General features: G+C 33.8%; 2 protein-coding genes across 3 annotated transcripts; both read left to right on the plus strand.

The window, feature by feature from the left end:
- Positions 1–5,135: 5,135 nt before the first annotated feature.
- Positions 5,136–10,157, plus strand: LOC128177051 (ataxin-3-like). Its single transcript, XM_052843573.1, has 7 exons — positions 5,136–5,244; positions 5,683–5,847; positions 6,263–6,399; positions 6,561–6,715; positions 7,369–7,605; positions 8,078–8,371; positions 8,945–10,157. Exons 1-7 carry the CDS (start codon positions 5,221–5,223, stop codon positions 9,007–9,009), a joined length of 1,077 nt encoding a protein of 358 aa, XP_052699533.1. The 5' UTR covers positions 5,136–5,220; the 3' UTR covers positions 9,010–10,157.
- Positions 10,158–10,606: 449 nt separating this feature from the next.
- On the plus strand, positions 10,607–21,255 carry LOC128177050 (ubiquitin-associated protein 1-like). Of its 2 annotated transcripts, XM_052843571.1 has the most exons (9): positions 10,607–10,749; positions 11,545–11,593; positions 11,753–11,826; positions 11,961–12,014; positions 12,246–13,472; positions 14,066–14,089; positions 18,040–18,273; positions 19,151–19,252; positions 19,679–21,255. In XM_052843571.1, the coding sequence occupies exons 2-9, from the start codon at positions 11,557–11,559 to the stop codon at positions 19,802–19,804; spliced, it is 1,878 nt and encodes a 625-aa protein (XP_052699531.1). In that variant the 5' UTR covers positions 10,607–10,749; positions 11,545–11,556; the 3' UTR covers positions 19,805–21,255. The 2 variants fall into 2 exon arrangements, with proteins under 2 accessions (XP_052699531.1, XP_052699532.1); XM_052843572.1 differs by lacking the exon at positions 14,066–14,089.
- The last annotated feature ends 2,418 nt before the right edge of the window (positions 21,256–23,673 follow it).

Consider the following 23,673-nt stretch of genomic DNA (forward strand, 5'->3'; position numbering starts at 1 on the left):
CAGTTGTTAGGAGAAAGATAGCATTGTTTGACTAGTGTTTTTTTAATATAAACTTGGGTAAATTTGATCTTTTGGCCTTAAAAAAATAAAACCGATCACACACTTGTCAAAATTTGTATAAATGTTTCTGTGTTTTTGGGGGTGGGGGTTTCGGGGGGGGGGGTTGTAGCGGGGTTTTTTTGTGGGTGGGGTTGTTTGTTAATATATTCCATGAGAAAACTGAGGCGGGGTCGGCATCAGTAACAATTTGTCAGACGTTCAAACAAATAATTTGAATGACGCTTTCAAAAGTCGGACATACCTTAATGAAAGTGGCATTTTATTCAAAGCATCTATCAGATATTGTGCCGAAATCAGGCTTATTTGACTCCAACGGTGATTATTATTCTTTTTCTTTTGTTACAGGCTTGCTTTTTAAAATATTTTTTTAAAAACGAAGACACTTATACATTTTTATTTTCTTACTATTATAGACGAAAACCATGCCTTTATTTTAGGAAAAAAAGGCTTTGATTTTATTTTCTAAAATCATACAGTTCCATCAATTTTCTGACGTTTCTGCTTTAGTCGACAAACCAAAAATTCGTTCATTTATTATAACTTTATAACGTTTAATGTATAATGCAAAAAAACCCTCAAACGCATCTAATGTCTCAATGTTGTTTACATGTATATGGTGGCAAAAATATAAGTTGGACAAAAATGGCAAAATTCATGAATTCGATCATTTATGTTATTAGTTATTCATTTTCATATTGCATAAGTCATAAGTAGAGAATCTAAGTTTCCTTGAACTGACAATTAATCGTATCATATATACAAAACAAAAATAAAAGCTATTTTTCATTAGGGATCAATATACCGCAACAAGTTCCCCAGTCGCAATAGAAACAGCCTCACGTCGCGATATAAATACTTTCTATGTCTGGCTCTTCCTCTTCTAAAAATATGATAGCACCTGAAGAACGCAGCTAGTGCTCGGGCAAAACAGCATTGAATTTCGGGTCAATTCGCAGATCAATATTCAGTTATTATCTAAGCGCCATTATGTATCTATTAGAAGAATATAAAGTATGGCACTTCGTACGTACACACAAGGCTCGGACAGTTGTTATAGCGATATGCCGCAATGCGACACCTTTTTATATAGCGTATACTGTGTCATTGTTGTGGGCTCTTTTGGGGGGTTTGGGATACATGTACACAGTAGCTGACGGTGGCTCGGTTGTTTCTTTGTGTACCGTTCATTGATCGTTCAGTTTTTCAAAGATTTTTTTTAAAGTACATAAGTTTGAATTAAGCAATAAACATTTTTTTTTAGTTTAACTTTCCTTTCAAATTCTGGTATTGCATAATCTAATTTATTTCTAATTGACTTATATGAAGTACAGTATACGTAGCAATTTACGATACCCCCCCCCCCCCCCATTCATTTCCCGTCCTTCCTAGTCATGTAATATGTGGTGTACAATTGATATAAATTACATATCTGTAATGTTTGTATTTTGTGGTTTTGGTGATTTCACTAATACATCAAAGTGAAAACTTATGATATTGTTTTTGTGATGTTTCAAGAAGGGGTGATAAAATAATTATCACTGAATACTATAAGATTTACCATTTACGTCAACCCTTCATCTACTGAACAAATTCCTGTTAACGCTCAATAAATGCGTAATGTTCACTTTATGGCACCACAATAATGGTATATATTTGTTAAAGAGATATATTTTCTTCAACTATTGTATAAAATAATTTCCAATCCAATGAATATTATAACGTTGCAACAAACAATATTTTTAAAACATATCATTGTCACACTACTAATCTTTACAAGAGAGCGAGATAAAAGTGCATGATCCCTAATTTCATTTTCCATAACAAGTCTTAGAATTCAATATCTTTAGAAGCGTTGTCTTTTGGGATTTCACTCTTCCAATGATACATGTAGCTGAAAGGAATTGCGTCATCGTGCACTCGTTCGATAAGTAGCAACAGTATTTCGATCATTCCTTTTTCCGCCTGCATCTGTTATTATTACATTTTTTCCGAATGTGTCCATAGACTTGTTTCCAGTTGGAAGTGAGTCTTATAATTACACAAAATTATGACTGACAACCTTCACCCCCACCTACCCACCCAACCCCCCAACCCCACAAAAAAAAAAATTATCGTCATCGTATACATGTTTTAATCTTCATATCAATGTCGTCCATATTCACAGCTCATCAGATTCAGTGGTCATTTCATCCCGTGTTTTATATTCTTGCCTTAAAATACCATTTGATTTGTCTCCAAATGGTCATCAAATAGATGCATAATACATAGAGATGGTATTTCACGGCCATTGCGTCTCATACACTAGAGGAGGGCCCTCAGATATAAAGAATACTTATAGTATGTGGAATACCCAATCAATACCCTTGATAGCTTGTTAAGTTTCTCTTGAAGACCATAAGAGGTGACGGTTCAATGGGGACCAAGGGTAATTAGGACAGATGAAAGCCAGTAAAATGACTAGCAGCTGACACATCCTATCTACAATTCGCGTCTACAAGCAATCGACTTCGACACGTCTGCTGAGGCTAAGTAGCTCGGCGAGTCTTGAGGTAAAAAGGAATTTCTTCACCTCAAAGTCGTCGCAAGAAAATTGAGAGGGGAAGGTGGGGGTCTTTCATTTATTAAATGTTAGCACATATACGCTTAAAAATCCTTTGTAGTTCGCGACTTTGATGAAATTCTATTGTTCAAATCGAGCTGCATTCTCATTATTGTTTGTTTGTAAAACTAGATCAATTTTTGGGGGTCTTGTATTCAGTTGAAGATATAGTCGGTGTTTATTCAGTTTGTTTAACAATTAAAAAAAAAGATTTCAATGCGGTCAGGGGTAGCCACTTTTGTCGCAATGCGACATATGAATGATCGGTTTATCCGACTCTATCGGACAATCGATCTCCGCGATCGATATCTCTCGATGTACTCCACTACTCTTACTGTGTCGCATTGCGGATTAAATTTAGTCAAGGGCAGCCGAGATAACTTTTGGGGGGTATTTTTTTTTAAATATTAAAAATAATAATAATTAAATATAGATATCAACATGCAATATTGATATTTAATTTATTTTCAGACTTTGATCAATTGCATGAAGAACTGTATAGACATTCCTTTAAAAAACTCTCTTTGAATCATATACTGTCAAGTTTGTTTAATATTTTTTCTTTTCTTTAACCCCCCCCCCTCCTCCATTTTGTTTTGTTTTCGATTTGGTTTTTCATTTTTTTTTTATATGCTAGAATAAAATTAATTCCGTTTCTGTACTCTTATTCATTTGATTATATTTGATCTTATTCTGAAGTCTGCTTTATAAATTTGTCAATGTACAATATTGTGCGCTAGCAACGATCTTTTTTTTTTCTATCATTTTTTAAATTTAGTATCAAATGATATTTCTATGAATATTACGGCCTAGCTGAAATTTATTGATTTGATTTGAACATATTTTATTATGCATATATATATTTACATAAATGGATTAGGCAGCAGGCAATGCCTATGTAAGCCTTCTCCATAATGTGCAAGGTAATACATATAAAGTGCAAGACATATATGACAAATTTATACACTTTTTTAAAAATAAAATAGTTTGATGTAGGCATAAGAATATATATTAAAGGGGAAAAAGCAAAAACTTGTTTGTTGAAAAAAATGAGAAAAAAAACACCAAGATACTCAAAAACTTAAAAAGTACGGTTACAGCATAAGTATACTTCTTTTGCGTACATGTATTGGATATATAGCGATAGTTATGATAAATCTCTTAGATTTTAGTTATGAGCTAGTTTAAATAATACAGTATTTTCATCATATGAAATGTCATCATCTCCAAATAACAACAAATCTAAATTTACTGGTTTTTGTAAGTTAAAATTGATATTTAATTAAAAAAAAACACACTGTTTTTCTTCATTATAGATGTATTTAGGACAGTCAAAGAAAACATTATATGCATTTTCAGTATGATACCAACAATTTTCACAGACTGAATTTTCATGGATCAAAAAGGTCACCATTTAGACTTTTAGCATTGTTTCTTAATTTACTAAGTAAGATGTGGTTCTGGGTTATTGAATGACAAAAGTAAGACCATCATGATTTCTGAAGGGATAAGTGATTTCTGAAATTTATTGATTTTGCAATGTTATTATTACAATATCAGATCACTGGCATTGCTTACAGTGAAGTAAGTGGTGCTATAATTTATGATAGCGATTTATGTCGCATCAAACTTGACGTAATATTTAAAGTTTTAAAATCCATGATCGGTTTTTCTCAAACTATATGGTGTTGTATATACACTGTATATGTAGTCGTTTGCATGGTCTCTCATAATAAATTGCTTAGAGTTGAGACTTAAAATTTATAATTTGTTTTTATACATGATTTTAGTAAAGACGGAATGGTTTACAAGCACTTGTTTCACAGTATAACTGCATGTGAAAGTGTACACAGTACCTGAACATTTATATTTAATAATGTATTATTTATGATATACATGTAATACGCACGGTAATTATTGGAGAATAAATTGCTTGATAAAAATGTTTCTGAAAGATAAATGTACAGGCACCTGACGTTATAAATATTTTTTTTGTAACAAGATAATTCCCTATAATATAATAATAAGTTAATAACTTTGTTATTATAAAAGTAGAGGAAATTATCTTACCAAAAAAAAAATATTTATTTATGACGCGATACAAGACTTTGTATGTATACATCGATGCCGAAAAGGAGAGCAACGAAAGACAACTCCAGTAAGACTTTTACTCCATATTTTTCGTTTATCGTCCCAATCATCAGCTTATCCATAATAATCTGATAATTATTTATTTTTGTAATGTTGTGATCAGGAAGACAAATTGCAAAATTGGGATTTGCGTAGCTCTGATTTAAAATTTACATTATCTGAAGAAAAAAAATCACAAGAAAATGGATTAAATATTAATAACTATTAACCTTATTTCTTTTAAATATTTTTGTTACTTTCTAGTTTTTGTTCAATAATTTTTTTTTGAAATTTTCAGTTGTATTCAAATTAGAAATCTAGTGGGGTTTTTTTCCAACGAGTGTCCAACAAATTTAAGTCGGGATCGAGATCCGCATTATTTGTAAACAATGTGATAAGATACACAAAATTTGACAAAATCACAAATCCAAATGGACGCAATATTTCACGAAGAAGTGAGTAGTTTAACAGAGTCTTAGATTTATTGTAAAGATTAAATGATTGAAGAATTTATAAAAGTGTGAAGTTGGGAAAAAAAATCAGATATTTCAAGAAGAATTACTGTTTTACAAGGTGTTTTCATATATCCTGGCACAATAGATGTTTATGATCTAATTTCTACAGGTCTAAGCATTATAAGTAAAGACTAATAGTTTTCATTTTCAAATAGTTGTATGTTCCTGCTGACAATTTTATAACTATTGTAAACTCTAAGAAAAGGTTCTTGTCTGAAAAGTTTATGAATTTTTTAAGTACAAATATTATACACTGTTTAATATATAATTATCTAAAATGGGGGTGAAGTCAGGGAAATACAAAACTAAGTACATGTTTATCTTTGTTTACAAAGGTAACATAAATAAATAATTTCCCCATTTGATAATATTTTCCAGCAAGAGGGATCACTTTGTGCTCAGCATTGCTTGAATGCATTATTACAAGGACAGTACTTCAGTGCAGTAGATTTGGCCGACATTGCTCGTCAGCTGGATGAATCAGAACGGTTAAGGATGGCAGAAGCAGGGACACAGAGTATAGAGTATCAGAGGTTTATACGGGTCAGTCTCTGCTTGTTTTAGTTATATCATACAATAATTTGATAAACTTAAAAGTTTGATAGTTTGCATAGTGTCGGTTTTGAATTACCTGATGTTTATGAGTTTACATGTATATGAGTTCAGTTGTGTCAATGTCACATATCAGTCTGCTAAAATTCATTCAGTTTATAATCAATTATGTGAAATTTATTATTTTCTGTATGCATGGGAATAGTTATGAAGGATAAACTGCTCAAACCCAGTTTATACTGTTAAAGAAAGCATTTTAACAATGCAATTCATTCCATTGGCTAGTATGATTAAAATGGTATCAACACACTAAGTTAATGAATTAAATGATTTAAATGATATTTTTTTCATTTAAGACTAAATGATTACTTTAATCATCAGTATTTACTTTCCTACATTTTATCAGCAAGGTTCCAGTAACTTTGATGACAGTGGCTTCTTCTCCATACAAGTAATAGACAAAGCCATACAAGTATGGGGCTTAAACCTAGTGCAATTTAACTCCCAAGACCCTATTGCTAGGGAAGCAAGACAGAATCCAGTGTAAGATGCAAAGCAGATAATTATTTTTTCTTTACCTCTGCAAAATTTTTTCTTTCTTCAAATGTATTAAGAATCTCTATTCTCTTGACTAATTCTTAATAAAGTTTCATGTGTTAATCATCATCAAATACAACAGATCTTTTTTTTTTTTCGAATTTCAGAGATAAGAATGCTTATATATGCAATTTCCGAGACCACTGGTTTTGTATCAGGAAGATTGGAAAGCAGTGGTTTAACCTAAATTCCCTCCTTACGGGTCCTGAACTCATATCTGATACCTATCTCTCCTTGTTTCTCACACAGTTGCAACAAGAAGGTGATCTCTCTCTCTCTCTCTCTCTCTCTCTCTCTCTCTCTCTCTCTCTCTCTCTCTCTCTCTCTTTCTCTGGTTCCTAGATTATTGTTTTGTTATGTATGATGCTTGTTTCAAGTGAATTTTATTAATATTAGAGATATTTTTACAAGAGCTTGGACTTTGAGCAGTATGTGTCAAACTCCAGTTTGATGAAAGCTGGATATACTGTCCAGTCATTGGTACATTGAATGCAATGACACTTGTCTGACTTCATCCAAGGGCTGTATATTTCAGTTGAAACAGTGTCACTGTGACTCAACAGTGCAGATCATGAAAAAATGGATGAGCAAACCAGATAGTAACATCCCTCCAAAAGTCCAGGCTCTTGGAAAAACAGCTCTAAAAGATTAATGCCTAATTTCAAAAAATTCAAAAAAAAGTTACCAAGATGATGACCATATTTTTTACATCACGAATTATATTTATGACTAAAGTTATTAGAAACCTCTAAAATTTAATCAGCAATAATACATACCTCGTACATGCATTATTACTGCAATGATTATAAATCTATAGTCAATGTGTGGAAACAAAAATCAAATTGCTCCAAAATACAGAAGTGATCTCTCCCATTCCGAAACACCCACTTAAATTTATAATTTTTTGATGGACAGGTTACTCCATATTCATCGTAACTGGCCGACTGCCAGAGTGTGAAGCTGACGACCTCCTGAACCTTGCCCCTGCAGTACAGCTGATCAAACCGAGGCTGATCAACGAGAATCAGTCGATCAGTAAGTCGGAGGCACAGACAGACGACCCCGAGCTACAGCGGGCGCTGATGGAGAGTCGATGTGAGAACGAGAAGGATGATAAAATGTTACAGAGGGCATTACAGATGAGCTTAGAGGGTATGTACACAGTTGGGAATGCAACTGGGGACATTTTAATGGTATGTACAGTTGTGGTATGTTCAGTTTGTGTGGTGGTTTAATTAATGTTCAGTGGTGATATGTACCGTGGTGGGAAATTTTGTAGGTAAAGTCTACTTAATTGTGTATTACCGGTATATGCAAGCTAAGATAACATTGGAAATTGTCACTCCAAGATCCATCATTGTCAGAGGCAAAATATTGAATGACGGTGGTTTTGAGACCATTAAAAAATAAGCAGTGGGTTACAATGATTTTTGAGCCTCTTAAAAAATAAACAATTCAATGAACTTAAAATGATGCCACATTGTTAATTATATGAGTAACTATAGGTCTATAATATCTAATTATAAAAGTTTCTGTTTTCAAAATAAATTTGTTTTGTGTTGAATGAATGGTTTAGTGTGTGTGCCCTACACATGTTTCATAATGACATTTTGCCCACTACTAGGATATGTGATAGAAGATGACAACCCCCCGCCAGGACCAAGTCAAGATAAGGTTCAGGCCCCTTCCAAAGAGGTCAAAGCTCCCACACAGGAGGAGTTGAGACAGAAAAGACTAGCTTTCTTACAGCGGCTGGACCAGACAGCCAAAGGCACTGAGGAAGAAGAGAGGACCACAGAGCCTACTGACCCTAAATCAACTGCAACAGAGGGAGTCAGCCAGCCAGAGGGAGTCAGCCAGCCAGAGGAAAGCCAGGGTTCTCCACAGGAGGAGCAAATGGAGAAAGAATCAAAAGAAGGTATTCTATCCCATTTGATTGCTTTTGATTTGACCTTTGCTGGAAAATTTGGATGATATACAACTATGGTACATGACTGTATGTAACCATACACAGGCACAATTACTAAAAAAATGCACATTTAATCACCAATTACAAGAGAAAATTCTGTTAAATTGATTATTAATGGAGTTACGTGCAATTCTTTGTATTCTATGGTATGTGCATTCATTTAACTTAACTTAGTGCCATTCACCCGTCCATAAGTTGTCTCCAGAATTTGTTGAATACCATTTTTTCTAGAATTGGTAGATTTTGTGATTAAGTGAAATGATAATTGAACTGCGGTATGGGTTGATGAACATTGTATTTGATGTAATGAATGAATGTGCATGTACCTGGATCTTTTATCATTGAATCTAAAAGAATTTGTCATATATAAATTTCACATTTACATGTAAAATACTGGGGAAACTACACAAAGTACATGTACCCTGTATTTAAACTCCAACTAAGGTCTACACATGTAGGTATCAATTTACATGCAGCGAGGAAAATGAATTCAATTTAAAAAAATTTTTTATTTGATTACAGAAGACATCCCAGAGGATGAAATGTTAAAACAAGCAATTGCAATGTCCATGGAGGGTCAGGGATAACAACACACCCCTAACAACGTTACCTGAAGAAATCCAAGGAAGGGTGGAACTGGCTGTTCAAATTCATCATCGGTCGGCAGAAACTTCATCTACTGACTATGCTAACGGTGCCATATCCCCGCAGCCTTTACCAATAGATCTTTTGTGCATTTACTTAACTAGTGCATGGTACATGCGTATCGGTACTCATATTAGTTTACCCCTGTGATATCATTCTGATATACTCACTGTTGGTACGGCCCAGTTTTTCTTTCACCACTGATGGGCAGTATATACCTATACTTGAAGAATGGCTGCAGTCGTCAGGATCTAACTGCTCCTATAGTGGATGCTGGCTGTTTGTGGCTTGTAATTTTTCTGTTTGGTGCTGTAGTACAAATGATGCAAACGCTTTTTTCCAGTTATAAATTGGATGTAATCTGATGATTTTTACAAAAAATAGTGCATATTTCTGAATAGTGGATAGTTTTGTTCAAGTCTAAAGTTTAGTCAAAAGTTGTCAATTTTTTTTATAGCATTATATATACATGTATATGTACCAATACTTAATCATCTTTCTACAGTATATATATGAATTGTGTGTATTGAAATATTTGCAATGAATTTACATCTATGGATTGATATTATTTTTTATTGCAAAGCATGAACATTGTGAACAAATAAAATGTTTTTGTATCTAGATACTAGTAAAATGTATTTGATACTTTTCTTTCAATGTTGTTGGGGTTTTTTTTAGTCTCTTTTTTTTGGGTGGGGGGGGGGGGGGGGTATTAAAAACCTAAAAGTTTCACAGTTGTGTTTATTTACTGAAAATATGTCATATGTATAAAATCATGAATATACAATAAGGATGTATGACAATTTATTTTGATTTTAAACTGGGAAGGTTTAACAATGTAGTATTACATACATATGTTGAATCATGGAAATTAATGAGTTTGAAGTAAATGGGACAATGAGAAAAATTGTATTGATTATTAAACTATATTGGTATTTCTTTAGAAAATCATGGTTAAAAATTTACTTGTGCAATTGAAAAATGTTTTTCCTTACAATTTAAAGTAAAATGACACTTTGCATTGAATCAGTATTCACTATTTATGGTTGTGCTAATAAAAATGTCTTCTCAAAGACATCAAATACGTTTTTATATTCTTTTTTTTTTTTTGACTTGTAAAACTAATTACTTATAAGATTCAATATATAAGTTTGACCTTGGGTTTTCCACTTGATAGTACAGATGAAGAGTGGTTCAATATGGGGGGGGGGGGGGGTGTTAAAATTGATTAAAATTCCTTTTTTGCATATTTTTTTTTACTAAAAAGACCTCATTGCCCGTCACCCTCCCCCCCCCCCCCCCCCCTTTCCCCTTGCAAACCCTATATCATGCCTCCCAAAAGAAAACAATTTATTCATTTGGATGTTGATTAGTCAATAGGCTTTTTCTTTCTTGTGCTTAAAAGCAAGATTTCACTAGGTTTATTAAATCTTGATTGTCATTGTAACTGTGCTTATAGAACCAGGGAATCGTGTACGTGTAAATAAATGAATTGAGTCTTTTGGGTCGGGTTCGGACTACCTAGGGAAACGTTTAAGTTGGGTTATTTCCCTTTGTGCAGCTGACAATGACATCACGAACATGGCAGATAATGGAAAATGTCAATTAGACAGATAGGAAATAAAAATACAAATCGCCAATTTGGTAATGTTTGTGTGTGATTTGTGTGACATACCGGAAAGGTTTGTATGACAAATATATAATTCTAGATTCTTAATGAAAGCTACAACGACATATATTTTCGTGAATGTGTTTTCTCAGACAATTAAAACGTACAGAAATCAAACTATTGAACAGATTACTTTGAAACGCAATTGAAAATTTGTATTACTTGTTTAAAAAGCCATACGTTTCATTTCATGTCTGAATGCATGGCAATAAAATTTATCTTGCTAAATACAGTGTATACTGACTTAATTGGTCTGTTGGTCTCTGGTGAAAGTGAATAAGCTCAGAAACAGCTACAAGTATTTCATTTTATTTTAAACAATGTAAATTTTTATAGGCTCTTTTGTATTCTTTGATACAAAACCAATTTGACTGAAAATTGGAATTGCCCAATAATACTAAAAGAGTAAACAATAGTAATTGTACAAAGATATTAATCATATGCTATTTATAGATGACGTGCATGTGCCTTATGAAAAGTTAAGTTAAATCAACTGTGTAAGCCATTTGATTTCACATGAAAGAGAGTTTTAAACAAATATATATTGCCATGATCGGTCCATTTCTTACTCCAACCCCTAACCAAAGGACATTATATACATCCCTGCCCCTAACAATTCCTTTCTCCAAATTGTAATTTGGCAGCTACTTTAAATTAATTTGTATGTATGGCAATTGCATACTATTGTATTGCAATCCTGGCTCTTAGAGATTGTTTCCAAAATGTAAAATATTGAGATAAATGTTTTAATATCTTTTTAAATATTCAGTCTTATGATGACGAAATATTTCTCTTCAACGTTTTGCAGATGCTGATTTGAATGATGGATAGACTTTTCCAGAGAGAGAATAGTGTTTGTATGTATTTTTAGAAAACATGTTCTTTCCTGTTTTGTAATTACGACCATTCATACATGTAGATATAAACAGCAAGTTATTATTACAGGCTGTAAATGCTGTAATAGCATTTATTTCTGAAATACATGTGCACATTATATGATTTGAACTCCTTTGTAGCATATAGTTCTAGCCACTCAGCTTTGGATGGTATTCCATTTAGAATTGGATCAAGTTTTACACAAAAACACAAGGTATCATAAGTTAAAATCTTTTCACATGCTCTAATATATTATCTTCCATATCGACTGTTAAAAGTTACAGTAAAAAAATTAATTTGCTCTATTGATGTAGCTGGACTAGTCTACAGTGTATTTACTTATTTCAGGTTGCTAGCTCAGCAGATTTGAAGTTCTCAAGAGTCAATGCTGTTGAAGAAGAGGTAATGATGAATTTCTACTGCAGCATTCGATTTTGTTTGTAATATTGGTGATCTCAACACTCTTGCTTAATATAAATGTTTGATAGCTCCAAAAAGGACTCCTCCCTAAAACTATTTTTTGGAATAAATTAGTACAATAAATTGAGTGTGCATATTCAAAGAAAAATATTAAATGAATGAAATTTCAACTGGTTAAAATAATGAATGTCATGCATTGGTTTCTATCTACAGTATGACTTCTCCTTAGAGGAAGGAGTATTGAAATGGGCAGATGAGAGACAGAAGCAGTTAGCTGCTCAGCAACGGATTGAAGAGCAACTGCGGTTAGCAAGGGCACAAGAACAGCAGCAGGCGGGGCAACAAAGTTCCGACGACTCGGGACTCTCAGACCATGAGTACGAGAATGAAGGTTGGACGAATAACAGTGAAACTGCTCCGACTATGGGTGGGGCTAGGCCTCCACCAGTGAGTCGTAAGCAACCCCCACCCAGACCAGTGTTGCCCAAGATTTCAAATGATATATTGACTCCCGTTAATGTTTCAAATCAGAACGACTCTTCTAATGAAGACGATGGATCCTCTAAAAAGCCTGTTGATTTCTCGCTATTTGAGACAGAGGATGATCCTTTCGATCGATTCGAGAGATTGACGCTGAATGATTTGACGGAACTCAAGAGTGTGTTTGACAATAATGGAAACGGAAACAATAAGGAAGCAGGGAGTGGATCCAAGAAATCTGAGGGTGTGTATGAAAACACAAAGATTTTGAACAATCCACCTAATGGTGTGGTGAATTCGGCTTCATCCGTGAATCATTCTAGAAGTGATAAAGTGGATGGAGGGGACTTTGTTGAACTAGATATCACAAAGAAGCCAGATAAAGCCCCTAGAAAGAAAGAGGGGAAAATTGCGAGAAAGCAAAAGACTTACAAGGGAAAGATTATACCCCCTGTACCTCCCCGGCCAAGCTTATCAGCCAAGGGTCCCCTCCCTCCCATAGGATCAGAGACATCCAATGGTGCCCATCAAGGTCACCTTGGAGCTGGAAAATCCACAAATCCCTTTGAACAAGACATTGTAACTGACAGTGCTCAGGTAGAACCTGTGTATAAAAATGAAGAACCCTCTGGCTCTTACGAAAACGTCAGTTTACAAACTGATCAAAGAACAGTTAACTTTTCAAAGACGACATCATTTGGTATTGTCGATAATGTGAATGACTCATCACAAAGCACTAATCCATTCCTTTCTGCAAATCAACCATCCCAGGACCCGGCCTCCAGAAATGCCAAAGCATATGTTAACGTAGCTCCAGTGAAATCTACGGGGATTCCTATATCAGGAATGCCTCCGCCCTATTCGGCCATTAGTCCTGTATCAGACGGCTTTACTAACCAGAGTCAAGACCTACCCCTCCCACTCACCATCTCACCCCCACCAAGACCTTCATCTAAGCAGGTAATACACAATTTTTTTTATATCAACTATATTGGATTTTTTATTTGCTTCTACTTCTGAACTTGCTGAAAGATTTTTAGAACTTCCATTCTAGGAAGGGCCAAGTTTTCTTTGATATTCAATTTGCTGTGTGATTTGAAAAAATGATCTTTCATGGATATAAACACATTTTTTTATTTGTTTTCACACTTGTTGTCACAACTTTTCCTTTTTTTTCATCTGAAAATCCAAGGTATAGTTGGAATGTACAGGTTTTTTTGATAAGAAAATTTCACATCCAGAGTAATAAATGATTTTAGGCCTCAAATTGCAGGCTGAATACTCAATAGACATTCTGACAATGTAACATTTTAGAGAAATCAATTATATAAGACATTCTATTTATAGGCTTCACTTGCTCAGCCTCATTGTAAATTTTTTAGCTCTTTATTGTGTAATTATTCATTCATGCACATGCACCTATAGTCCAGTACTATAATAACCATAGATTCAGTAATATACTTTAATAGCTTGGTAAACAGTGACCCTGTCACTGAGTATATTTCGATTGATGTGTACATGTAGTTCAAATCCTCCTTGTACCTCTTTCACAGGAACCGACGGACACTGCACCTCTAGTAAGTATTTCCATACCTGTATAACTAGATCACAGAATATTCCTTCCTCGAGCCAGTCTTAACTTGTAGATCTTTTTTAATAGCTTCCTATAGCTCTGATGCCATTTTTGATGCATTTGGGATATTTCAGGTGAAACCTTTCTCTTAGTATTAACATCTTGTAGAAAGGGAAAAAAGAAGCCAGATAAAAAATTTAATATCAGGGTTACATTTTGCCTTTAATCTCATGATGGACAGTTACAAGTTATCATTAATAAGTACTGTGGAATCATTAGATTTCGTGGTGGCTCAATTTTCGTGGAATTCGTGGGTACCTCTTATCCACAAATTAACATCCTCCACAAACTAATAAATTAAGGCATTAAGTTCATATTTCCTTTTGTAGGTACATGAGAATACACGAAATTAGGTCCCCATGAGCCTGTAAAATTTAAGCAATCCCCGAAAATTGGCCCCCATGAATTTTAATGATTCCACAGTACATGTATCAGTATAACAGTCGAGCTGGTCAATTCTAATGTCATATATTTATCATTCCAATTTTTTGGAAAAGTTGATGTTCATATTAAATAACTATTTTATAATAATAAATTAATTTCCTAACTTTTTGTCAGACACTATGGGTACGATATATTAAATCTTTATAAACTCTGTTAACTTTTTTAATGATTTTCTCAAATTATCTTTTAATTAAGGTTCGTTGTACACATATTCAAATAGATATTAGACCTTTGATCAATTATCTATAATTGTAGTATGAAAGCATGGCAAATTGATAGATATATAAAAATTTGAGATTGAATTGACCTTAATAAAAATCCACATTTCAATACAGAGACAATATGAAATCTGTTTCTTTGCGTATTTTGATTATTTTTTATTTCAAAAATTAAAGAAAACCGAGGAGTATTTATTTCATTGATAGATTTGATAATAGTTTAAAACTGCACGTTTGCTCATTAATATTTCAGAATGTGTAGATGTAAATACTTATTGTTTACTTACTTACTGCTCGTGACGCCTTTGGCGTATAGGGCAGTAACGAGGGCTCTCCATCCCTGTCTGTCACTGGCTAGCTTCTGGAGAGTGCCCCAGCTTCTCTGATGCTCTTTCATCTCGGCTTCCAATGTTCGCCGCCAGGTAACTTTTGGTCTCCCTCTCTTCCTTTTTCCTTCTGGTGTCCAGAAGAGGGCTGTCTTTATGATGGATTCAGGGTCCCCTCTGAGTTTGTGGCCAATCCGGGTCCATCGTCTCCTGGTGATGATGGTGGCCATATCCTCCTGATCGCTTCTGCTGAGAAGGTCCTGATTTGAGATGGTATTTGGCCAAAATACTTTTAGGATTCTTCTCAGGGACTTGGTGTGGAAAGTTGACAGTTTGTTAAGGTCGTTCTCTGTCATTCTCCAGCGCTCTGAACCGTACAAAAGAATTGATATGATGCAGCTTTTGTACAGTTTGAGCTTTTTCCTGTTGGTATACTGGCTGGATTTCCACACAGCTTGCAAGTTCTTAAATGCTGCTCTGGCTTTGGCTAGTCTCTGCTGAATGTCCCTGTCTGCTCCACCATCTGTTGTGACAATACTCCCTAAATAAGTAAAGTTGTTTGTAAATGGGAGGATGTGATTGTCCATTTTAATTCCTTGTGGGTTATTCACATTTAGGGTCATGACTAGTTTTCTTGGCATTGATCTTCAGTCCAATGTTTCCAGCATACTCGTGGAGCCTATGTGTTTTGTCTTGGATGTGCTGATGGGAGTGGGAAAACAGGACAATATCATCGGCAAAGTCCAAGTCTTAAAGTGTTGTGAACGTTCCCCATCTGATGCCTCTTGGAATGTCTGATGTTGTGTTCCTCATGACCCAGTCGATGGCTATGATGAAGAGCGTTGATGACATTACACAACCTTGGCGAACTCCAGTTTTGACATCAAACTCGATGCTTGAGTTTCCAACTTTGCATCTGAAGTTGACGTAGAAACTCTTGATGATGTCTACAAGATGTTGGGGGATGCCGTACGAAAGCACTTATTGTTTGACATACTTTAATTTGAACATGTTGTATGTGAAAAATATTCCCTAGTGTAGTACAGTATTAGATATACATGTATTAACAAGCATGTATGTATTGCATTTATGCATAGAAGCATGCAATCTTACCTGAAATTGTATAACATGAAATGCATTGCCTCAGCCAAGCTTACATATTGTGTATTTCTTATGACTGTATATAACACTGACAGCTCATGTATATGGTTTGTTAAAAATTTAAACAAATACTAGAAATTCATTGTACAGGTATTTGAATTGGTATCCCGCTATATGAAAACTATTCTATATATATATATATATATATATATATATATATATATATATATATATATATATATATATATATATATATATATATATATATTAACACATCTGACTGAATTCAAATCATATTTACATGATATACAAATATATATTGGGTTGTTTTCCTTTATAACAGTTTTGCTGTAAAACCGAAATTTTATAATATTCCATGTAGTTTACATGTGTCCAAAAATTAAAAGCGAGATTTTAGAATTCACGAGACGGGCTTCTCGCGATTTTACGCGGATATTAATTCCTCGTGTTTAATTAGGAATTTACAGTAAAACATATTACCTTGATCTATCATACCAGACGATTGGGAAATTGCTCTTTCTGTTATGTTGCACCTACGCAAATGCTTTAAGACTGGGTTTTTTTAAAAATTCAAACATACCGGTATTATTCAGCAATTTTCACTACCCGTATTTAAAATGTGTATTCCAGAAACTAAAATGTTCATTGTTTAATGGTGTCATTATTATTTGACTATACATGTATTATGCATTGATTAATTTGTGGTTAATCACATTCAATATGAACAGGAAACAGACTTTCAAATGCTGTCAATACAGGAACTTCAATGTTTGAATGGAAAATACATTTTATTATGAGCATTTTAAAAAGTTTTAGAAAACCCAAGTTTATTCATCTTCACAAGTCCAGGTTTCTGAACCACTCCGTTTCTCATTTTGAGAAGCAGAGCAGAAACCCCTGACTTGGGAAGATGAAGTTAGAACCATTTTAACAAGAGCTTGGACTTTGGGTAGTTGTGTCAAACAGCGATGTAACGTAAGCCTGTCTATTTCATTACTTGCCACTCAGACATGGCTCTTTGAAATCAACAAGATTTGTCTGGCTTTTGAGCTAAGACTACACAATCGGTGCATATTTTGCTTGAAACAGCGTCATTTTTAACATGTTTTGACACAGGAAATAGATAGCGGGGTCCTACTAAAAGTCCAAGGTCTTGTTAAAATGGTTCTAATGAAGAGTGATCAGTGAATCAAATTTTAAAACTTATTTTGCTAAAAGAGTGAGACAGTCATAAATTTTATATTGATAATGTGATCAATATAGCATTTAAATATTTTGTTCGTCTGTTAGCTGAAGGCTTTCTTTTCTGTAAGTCTGGTAGAGGAGTTTCACAGTAACGAGGTGCATTTTTTGGTTCAACCAGTTTGTAATGCATGTGTTGTGTATGTATTGATCTTTTTTTTAAAAAAATGACTTATATGTGCATAAGGGTGCATGAACATGAATGTCATGAGAACAAAATCATTAATTAACATTGCAAATTCTGTACATATTTGAGGATTAATGCATAATAAAAGTCATCCACTGATGAAATCACAAAAAGTACTCAAAATATTGCCCCCTACATGTATGTACTGTACGTCAATTTTGTGCCGTTATCAATTCATATTTTTGCATGCACATAGGGTTAAACCGCACTGTGGCTCCCCTTCCCCCGCACTCCAAATAATTCTAAAAATAACGATTTGTGATATTTCATTTGTACATTTTTATCACTGGATATTTAACTGGTACCAATTGACATAAACCGCCAGCCTACAACTATTTATATCTCTTCCTTGCAGTCCTGGAATCGGTACTCACCGTTACCTCAACCTGCTCAGTCCGGATTCACAACAGGAAGTCCTAGTTCCTTGTCATCAGGAAGTTTGACGGAACCAAAGACGGTGGTTCCTCCAGATCCCTACAGTAACCTGCCTCCAGACTCCAGGCGAGTGGTGGACAGCGTAGCCAGTATGGGCTTCCCCAAGGCTCAGGCAGCACGTGCTGTGGAAAAGCTGGGTGCAGACCAAAAAGAGGTAAAGATGATAGGATTGATGTTGTTCATATTTTCAAAAAATGTATCAACTAGACTTAAATAGCTTAGTTGTCTTATATATGGGAATTTGAATCTGACATCATCATGATTATTTTATGCAGTCTGTGATTTTTCTTAGGTTGCTGAAGAATGCAGTCAAATGGATAAACTAGTTAGAACTTGGTTGTGTTAATTTTAGTCCTGTCAGTTTCTTTAGAGCTATAAATCACAATCGGTTTTCTTAAGAAAGAGAGAAGCAAATACTCGGTAGATGTAAATATATCAAATTGCTCAAGCCTGTACAACAGATATCTAACATACATTGTTGCATGTCAATACGTCCTGCTTAATGATATGTGACACATTGTTATTACTAAAGAGATTATTCAATTGGTTACATATTTATGTACATTGCTCATACTGTAAACAGGGGACAGTATTAAATGTATTTGAAGCAGGAAAAAAAGAGAGTGTAAAACTATATATTGAAGGGGATATTTTGGGGATGTAAAGATTTTAGTCATACTAATTTGTACAAAATTTCTAAACTGCTAAAGGGGTGACATTTCTTAATTTGTAAACTCTTTGAATAAATTAAATTTCATTTAATACCGGTATTATGTTTATAGTACATGTATTTCATAGAGCATAAATATTTACAATTAAAGATTTTGTTTAATTACGATATACAGACTCGTGTATGTCTATATTTTGCCCCAGGGCCATATACCTGTAATTCAGATGAGCAGTCTCATGCACTTTTACAAAAAAAAATATAGTAGAAGAGTGAAACTGAGATCAAGGGGTGAGCTTCTCTAAGATTTGTGGCCTCTGGACCTGTATATATACTTCGTAAAATTATAATGTTTTCATTCAAGGTCATTGATTATCTGTGTGTGGTTGGAAAACTAACAGACAAGGGACACAACTCACTCCTTGTTGAAAAAACTCTCGTCCTGTTCAAGAACAACTCCGAAAAGGTTTGACATGTTTTTTAATTCCTTTACTTACTTATTTACATACAGTATTTTAAAAATAATTAATTCTGCCTGTGGGTTTGTTGGGTTTGAATTATCATTCAATTGATAGACTTATACTCACTCTAGGGATTAATTGTAAGCTGATGAACTTTGGTACACTGCTCCCCTTTCATTAGTTGGGAGTGAAGAAGACCAAAAAATAACCATTGCTTGCAAAGAAACAGGTGGTTAAAGGAACAGCCACAAAAACATATGCACACTTGATAGCCTAGTAAACTGCATGTTTATTGCTTGACATGGTCCCAAGATTCCATTTAATGTCTATACAAATTAGGAATATTAAGTGAGAAAAAAAAAGAAGATTTTGAGGACAGGAGATGATGATGATGATGATGATGATGATGATTTGATTTAATTTGATTTCAGAGTGAGAGGTTCTTAGCCTTGTTTAAGCAGTTTCAGGAGCTGGGATTCAGTGACCACAGAATCAAGGATGAACTGGTGAAGAATGATCTGGACAGTGATAAAACACTGGATTCCCTCACAGCCTGAGTGCTCCACTGAATCCTAAAACCAAACTAGTGTCCATTATTTCAGGCATTACCTGTTAGAAACCAAGTCCTGCATTAGACAGAGACCGATCCAAAGTTTAGTACAATGAAAGAAGTACTTATGCCCCACAAATGTATGATTATTTTGAATTGTTTATAATATTGATAACATTTGCTGTTAATAAGCCCAGAGATTCAAATCCATCAATGATGTGAATGGTATTAGGTTTTGTTGTTACTGTTGACCAATTGAAGTATTTGTATTTGATCTGTATAGTTGGCGAGTGCAATGGTTTTTGATTTATTTGATTGTTTTCTACACAATTTTGTCTTTTAGTTTCATATAGAATAGTTATTACGTTGACTTGTTATGTTGATTAGTACTAAGTCAGTGACCAGTCATAAGCATTATCTCTCATCTGCGATAATTCCCCACTTCAACAACACAAGCCATTAAAGCTATAAAGATCAATATCCATGAGAGCTGGAGATCAGAGTTCCATATATATCATAGCAAAAGTATGCATTTATATACTGTACATGTATTACATGTATGTGTATTCACTTTTAAAAATATTGAAGGGCTCAGTCAGTATTCCTTTCATTCAGAGATTTATTGTATGTTTAATACATGACATTGTATAAGAAATGAACAAAATTCCTTGAACATTTAGGTACCACCAGAAACTAAATGTCATTGTCAATTTTCCATTTTCATGCATGATTCTCCCAATTGTTATTAAATGCAGTCTGACTGCCCAAAATGTGTTCACATGCAGTGCATGCAGACATATACCTGTCTTAATGTACACAGTGGCCATCGTTAAGATTTTTTTTTTACTGTTGGTATAAACAACAATATTAAGTAGATGTCACACAATTTTGTTGGGCTTTCTTTTTTGTACATGTATAGCTTGTCTATCTCTCTCCTCAAATTTGCTCATCATGATGTCTCAATCTGTTATTGTCAGCTTCTTGTCAATTAGTGCTTCAAAAGGTGAGGTTTGAAAGCTGTAGAGCATCAGATTATTTGTCAGTGAAAAATCATGCTAGAGAAAAAAAAAACACGAAACAAATTAGACTCATTTGCATTCATTTACTTACAATTTAAGTAGTTCCAGTAACAATTATTGAATCCAAATTTCAAGAAAAAGAGAGCAGCAATTTTTATATGTACTAAAATATTTTACATTTTATTGCCAAGTAAACTATAGAATAAGTCATTTTGATATGTACATGATCATTATACCTTTCGTACTTTACCCAAATTATTGTGATAAGGAGGACTGCTGGGGTTATTTTCTAAGTCAATAAACAGGCTGAGTCTGCATGTGCTTTTATTCAACATGATTTCATGTATATATGACTACCAGTTGATTGGTTTTAATGTGTTAGTGTGTTCCATCTTTGACATATCACTGTATAGAATTAAATTATTATATGGTTATCTAATTCTGTGATGATTGTGTTTCTGTAGCTCTGTACTGTTGTTCTGTTATACATGTTAGGGCAATGCATCCATGAGAGGCTCAGTGTAAACTAAATCTCCCACCTGCCCACCCCGCCCAACATCCCCCCCCCCCCCCCCCCCCCATCCAACACAAGATTTTCATGTTTACGTGCATGTAGTACTGTCTGTTCTTCAACCCCTGAAAGCCTGTTGACCTTTCTTCATTTCACCATCAATAAAAACTGTTAAGCTGAACAAGAAAATTCCCAGGCATCATGCATACAATTGGTTTAATATTCATTCTCAATGCTATACGAGTTAATGTGGAAGTTTTAAGTTTTGACTTAAATGCACTGTATTGGTGGCTTGCCTAAAATAATTGTGTTAAATGAACTGAATTTCCTTATAGTATTGTTGCAAAACAGGTGTATGCTGAATTTAAAAATAATGTATAAATTACTGTCAGAAGTTCCCTGTAGTAATGCAGTACACTCAAGAGAATATGTTGGATATTTTTGTTTTTGATGCTTTCTGTCCTTTTTGTGTGCCTTTATAATGAGTTGCCACAGCAACCTGTGATTATGCAAGATATCCTTGCTGCAGTGTAGACTGCTTAATTAAGCCATCAAAGAGTGTTACATGTATTAAAAAGAACATGTATATACAATTTAGAATACTACTTGAATGCATCTTAAGGAAAATTGTGTGCATCTCTTAATTATTACCGCAGTTTTTTATTATAAATGATTATACCATTACATGTATGAGCCTTCACTCTCCATGAAATGTTCAATTTATCTGAAGTATCATGAAATTTGAATTCACAATTTGACATTGGGTATATTGGTTGAAAATCTATAGCACTGAATAACAAGTTGTATAACAGGGTCTTATTTTTAAAAACGTTTCTTCAATCTTTTATTTGTATGTTTCTTTTGGGTTTTTTTTTTTCAAAAAAATTAAAAATGAATATTAGTTTACTAAGATTAATGCAGTTAGAGCAATAGAAACAATTCAGATCTCCTATATTTATAGGTTTTTCTTTTTAGCATCGATAGATACATGTATCTCACTACCTATACTGAAAGCATTGTGTTAATGTTCTGTTGGTTTTCTCACACTTGCCCGAGTTATATCTGTACTCTGTGACATTTTTACATTTTGTTGCTCTATTGTAATGAGGATTTGAAGAAAATAAAAGAAATTGAAACAGAGCAAGTCTTACCGTCTATAATGTACTGGTTTGGAAAAACACCATTTTGTTCACTCATTTTTTTATTAGCTCACCTGTGCTGTATGCTCATATGGGCTTTTATGATTACCCTGTGCATAGCATCCATTCTTCAGCTACTTTTGAGAATTTTAAACTTTGGTTTTCTTGAATGTTTTGACCTCTGTAACTAAACCTGCCATAATGCATCATAAGGTACCGGTAATGAGAAATAAGATTTGTTTATAGTGAAGGACAGCACTCTTTTAAACTGAGAGATAATAAAAGAAAAATGAAACAAGGGTTGTCGTCTTAAATATAAATTTTTTCATGCATCACAAAATTTGTGTAAATGATGAAAATGTGCAACTTTTTTGTTTCTGTCAGTCATTTTCTGCGATTTAAAGTTTCTTGTAGCAAACAGTGTTGGATATAATTTCTGAGTATTGAATATTTTGCGACGTAAAAGTGATTGTCGGGAAAAAATTAAGAATACAGGACATGAGGTATATTTCTTGAGAGCCACTGCATAAGTTTAAATACAGTGGTTTATATTCTAAAATATTCAAACAATGATCAGCTGACAAAAAAGAAAGGTTCAAAGAGGAATATGGGAGTGTATGGAAAAATCTTTAAAATTCAGAAAATTTACAATGTTTAACAAAGTAGTACATGTATGTAGATGATGTTTATAATTTTTTTTTTCTCAAGATCTCCAAAATGATTTTGTAGTATTGCTTATTGGCATAATTAGTATATAAGAAAAACGATGTCTATGCTATTGCCATCTACCAGTAACGAATAGTTCAAGTAACATTTGTATTGAACAAGCCGTGGTAGGTGAAGCCTGTCGGACTCTGATACTAATAGTTCAGGAGTACTGTAGCCTAACCATGCGATGTCAGTTGCTCACATTACAGTAAATCGAACATATACTACAGATACATCGTATTGTCTTTACAAATCAAATGATTCAATCTCAAATCAAATGACAGTTTGTACACTTCATTCTAGTGAGGGTATTGTCTCAAGTTTCTTCGCATTCAATTCAACCATGAGCAAACAGATTTAACATAATTAAGTCTTATTCATTTATTTTTTAATTCATTATGTTCCGAATACATGTAATTTGACAAATCAAAAAACTATTGACAATATGTATGCCAAATTCTAGCCAAGCAATTTGTTTCCATTTCCTTTACATCTTATT

The sequence above is a fragment of the Crassostrea angulata genome, chromosome 3 (genome assembly GCF_025612915.1).
Source record: "Crassostrea angulata isolate pt1a10 chromosome 3, ASM2561291v2, whole genome shotgun sequence".
Taxonomy (NCBI): Eukaryota; Metazoa; Mollusca; class Bivalvia; order Ostreida; family Ostreidae; genus Magallana; species Magallana angulata.

Coding starts and splice junctions, on each gene's coding strand:
- LOC128177051 (XM_052843573.1), top strand. CDS start 5,221: ATGGACGCAATATTTCACGAAGAA. Junction 5,848..6,262: donor AGTATCAGAGGTTTATACGG/GTCAGTCTCTGC, acceptor ACATTTTATCAG/CAAGGTTCCAGTAACTTTGA. Junction 6,400..6,560: donor GAAGCAAGACAGAATCCAGT/GTAAGATGCAAA, acceptor TTCGAATTTCAG/AGATAAGAATGCTTATATAT.
- LOC128177050 (XM_052843571.1), top strand. CDS start 11,557: ATGATGGATAGACTTTTCCAGAGAGAGAATAGTGTTT. Junction 14,090..18,039: donor CGACGGACACTGCACCTCTA/GTAAGTATTTCC, acceptor TCTTCCTTGCAG/TCCTGGAATCGGTACTCACC. Junction 19,253..19,678: donor TCAAGAACAACTCCGAAAAG/GTTTGACATGTT, acceptor ATTTGATTTCAG/AGTGAGAGGTTCTTAGCCTT.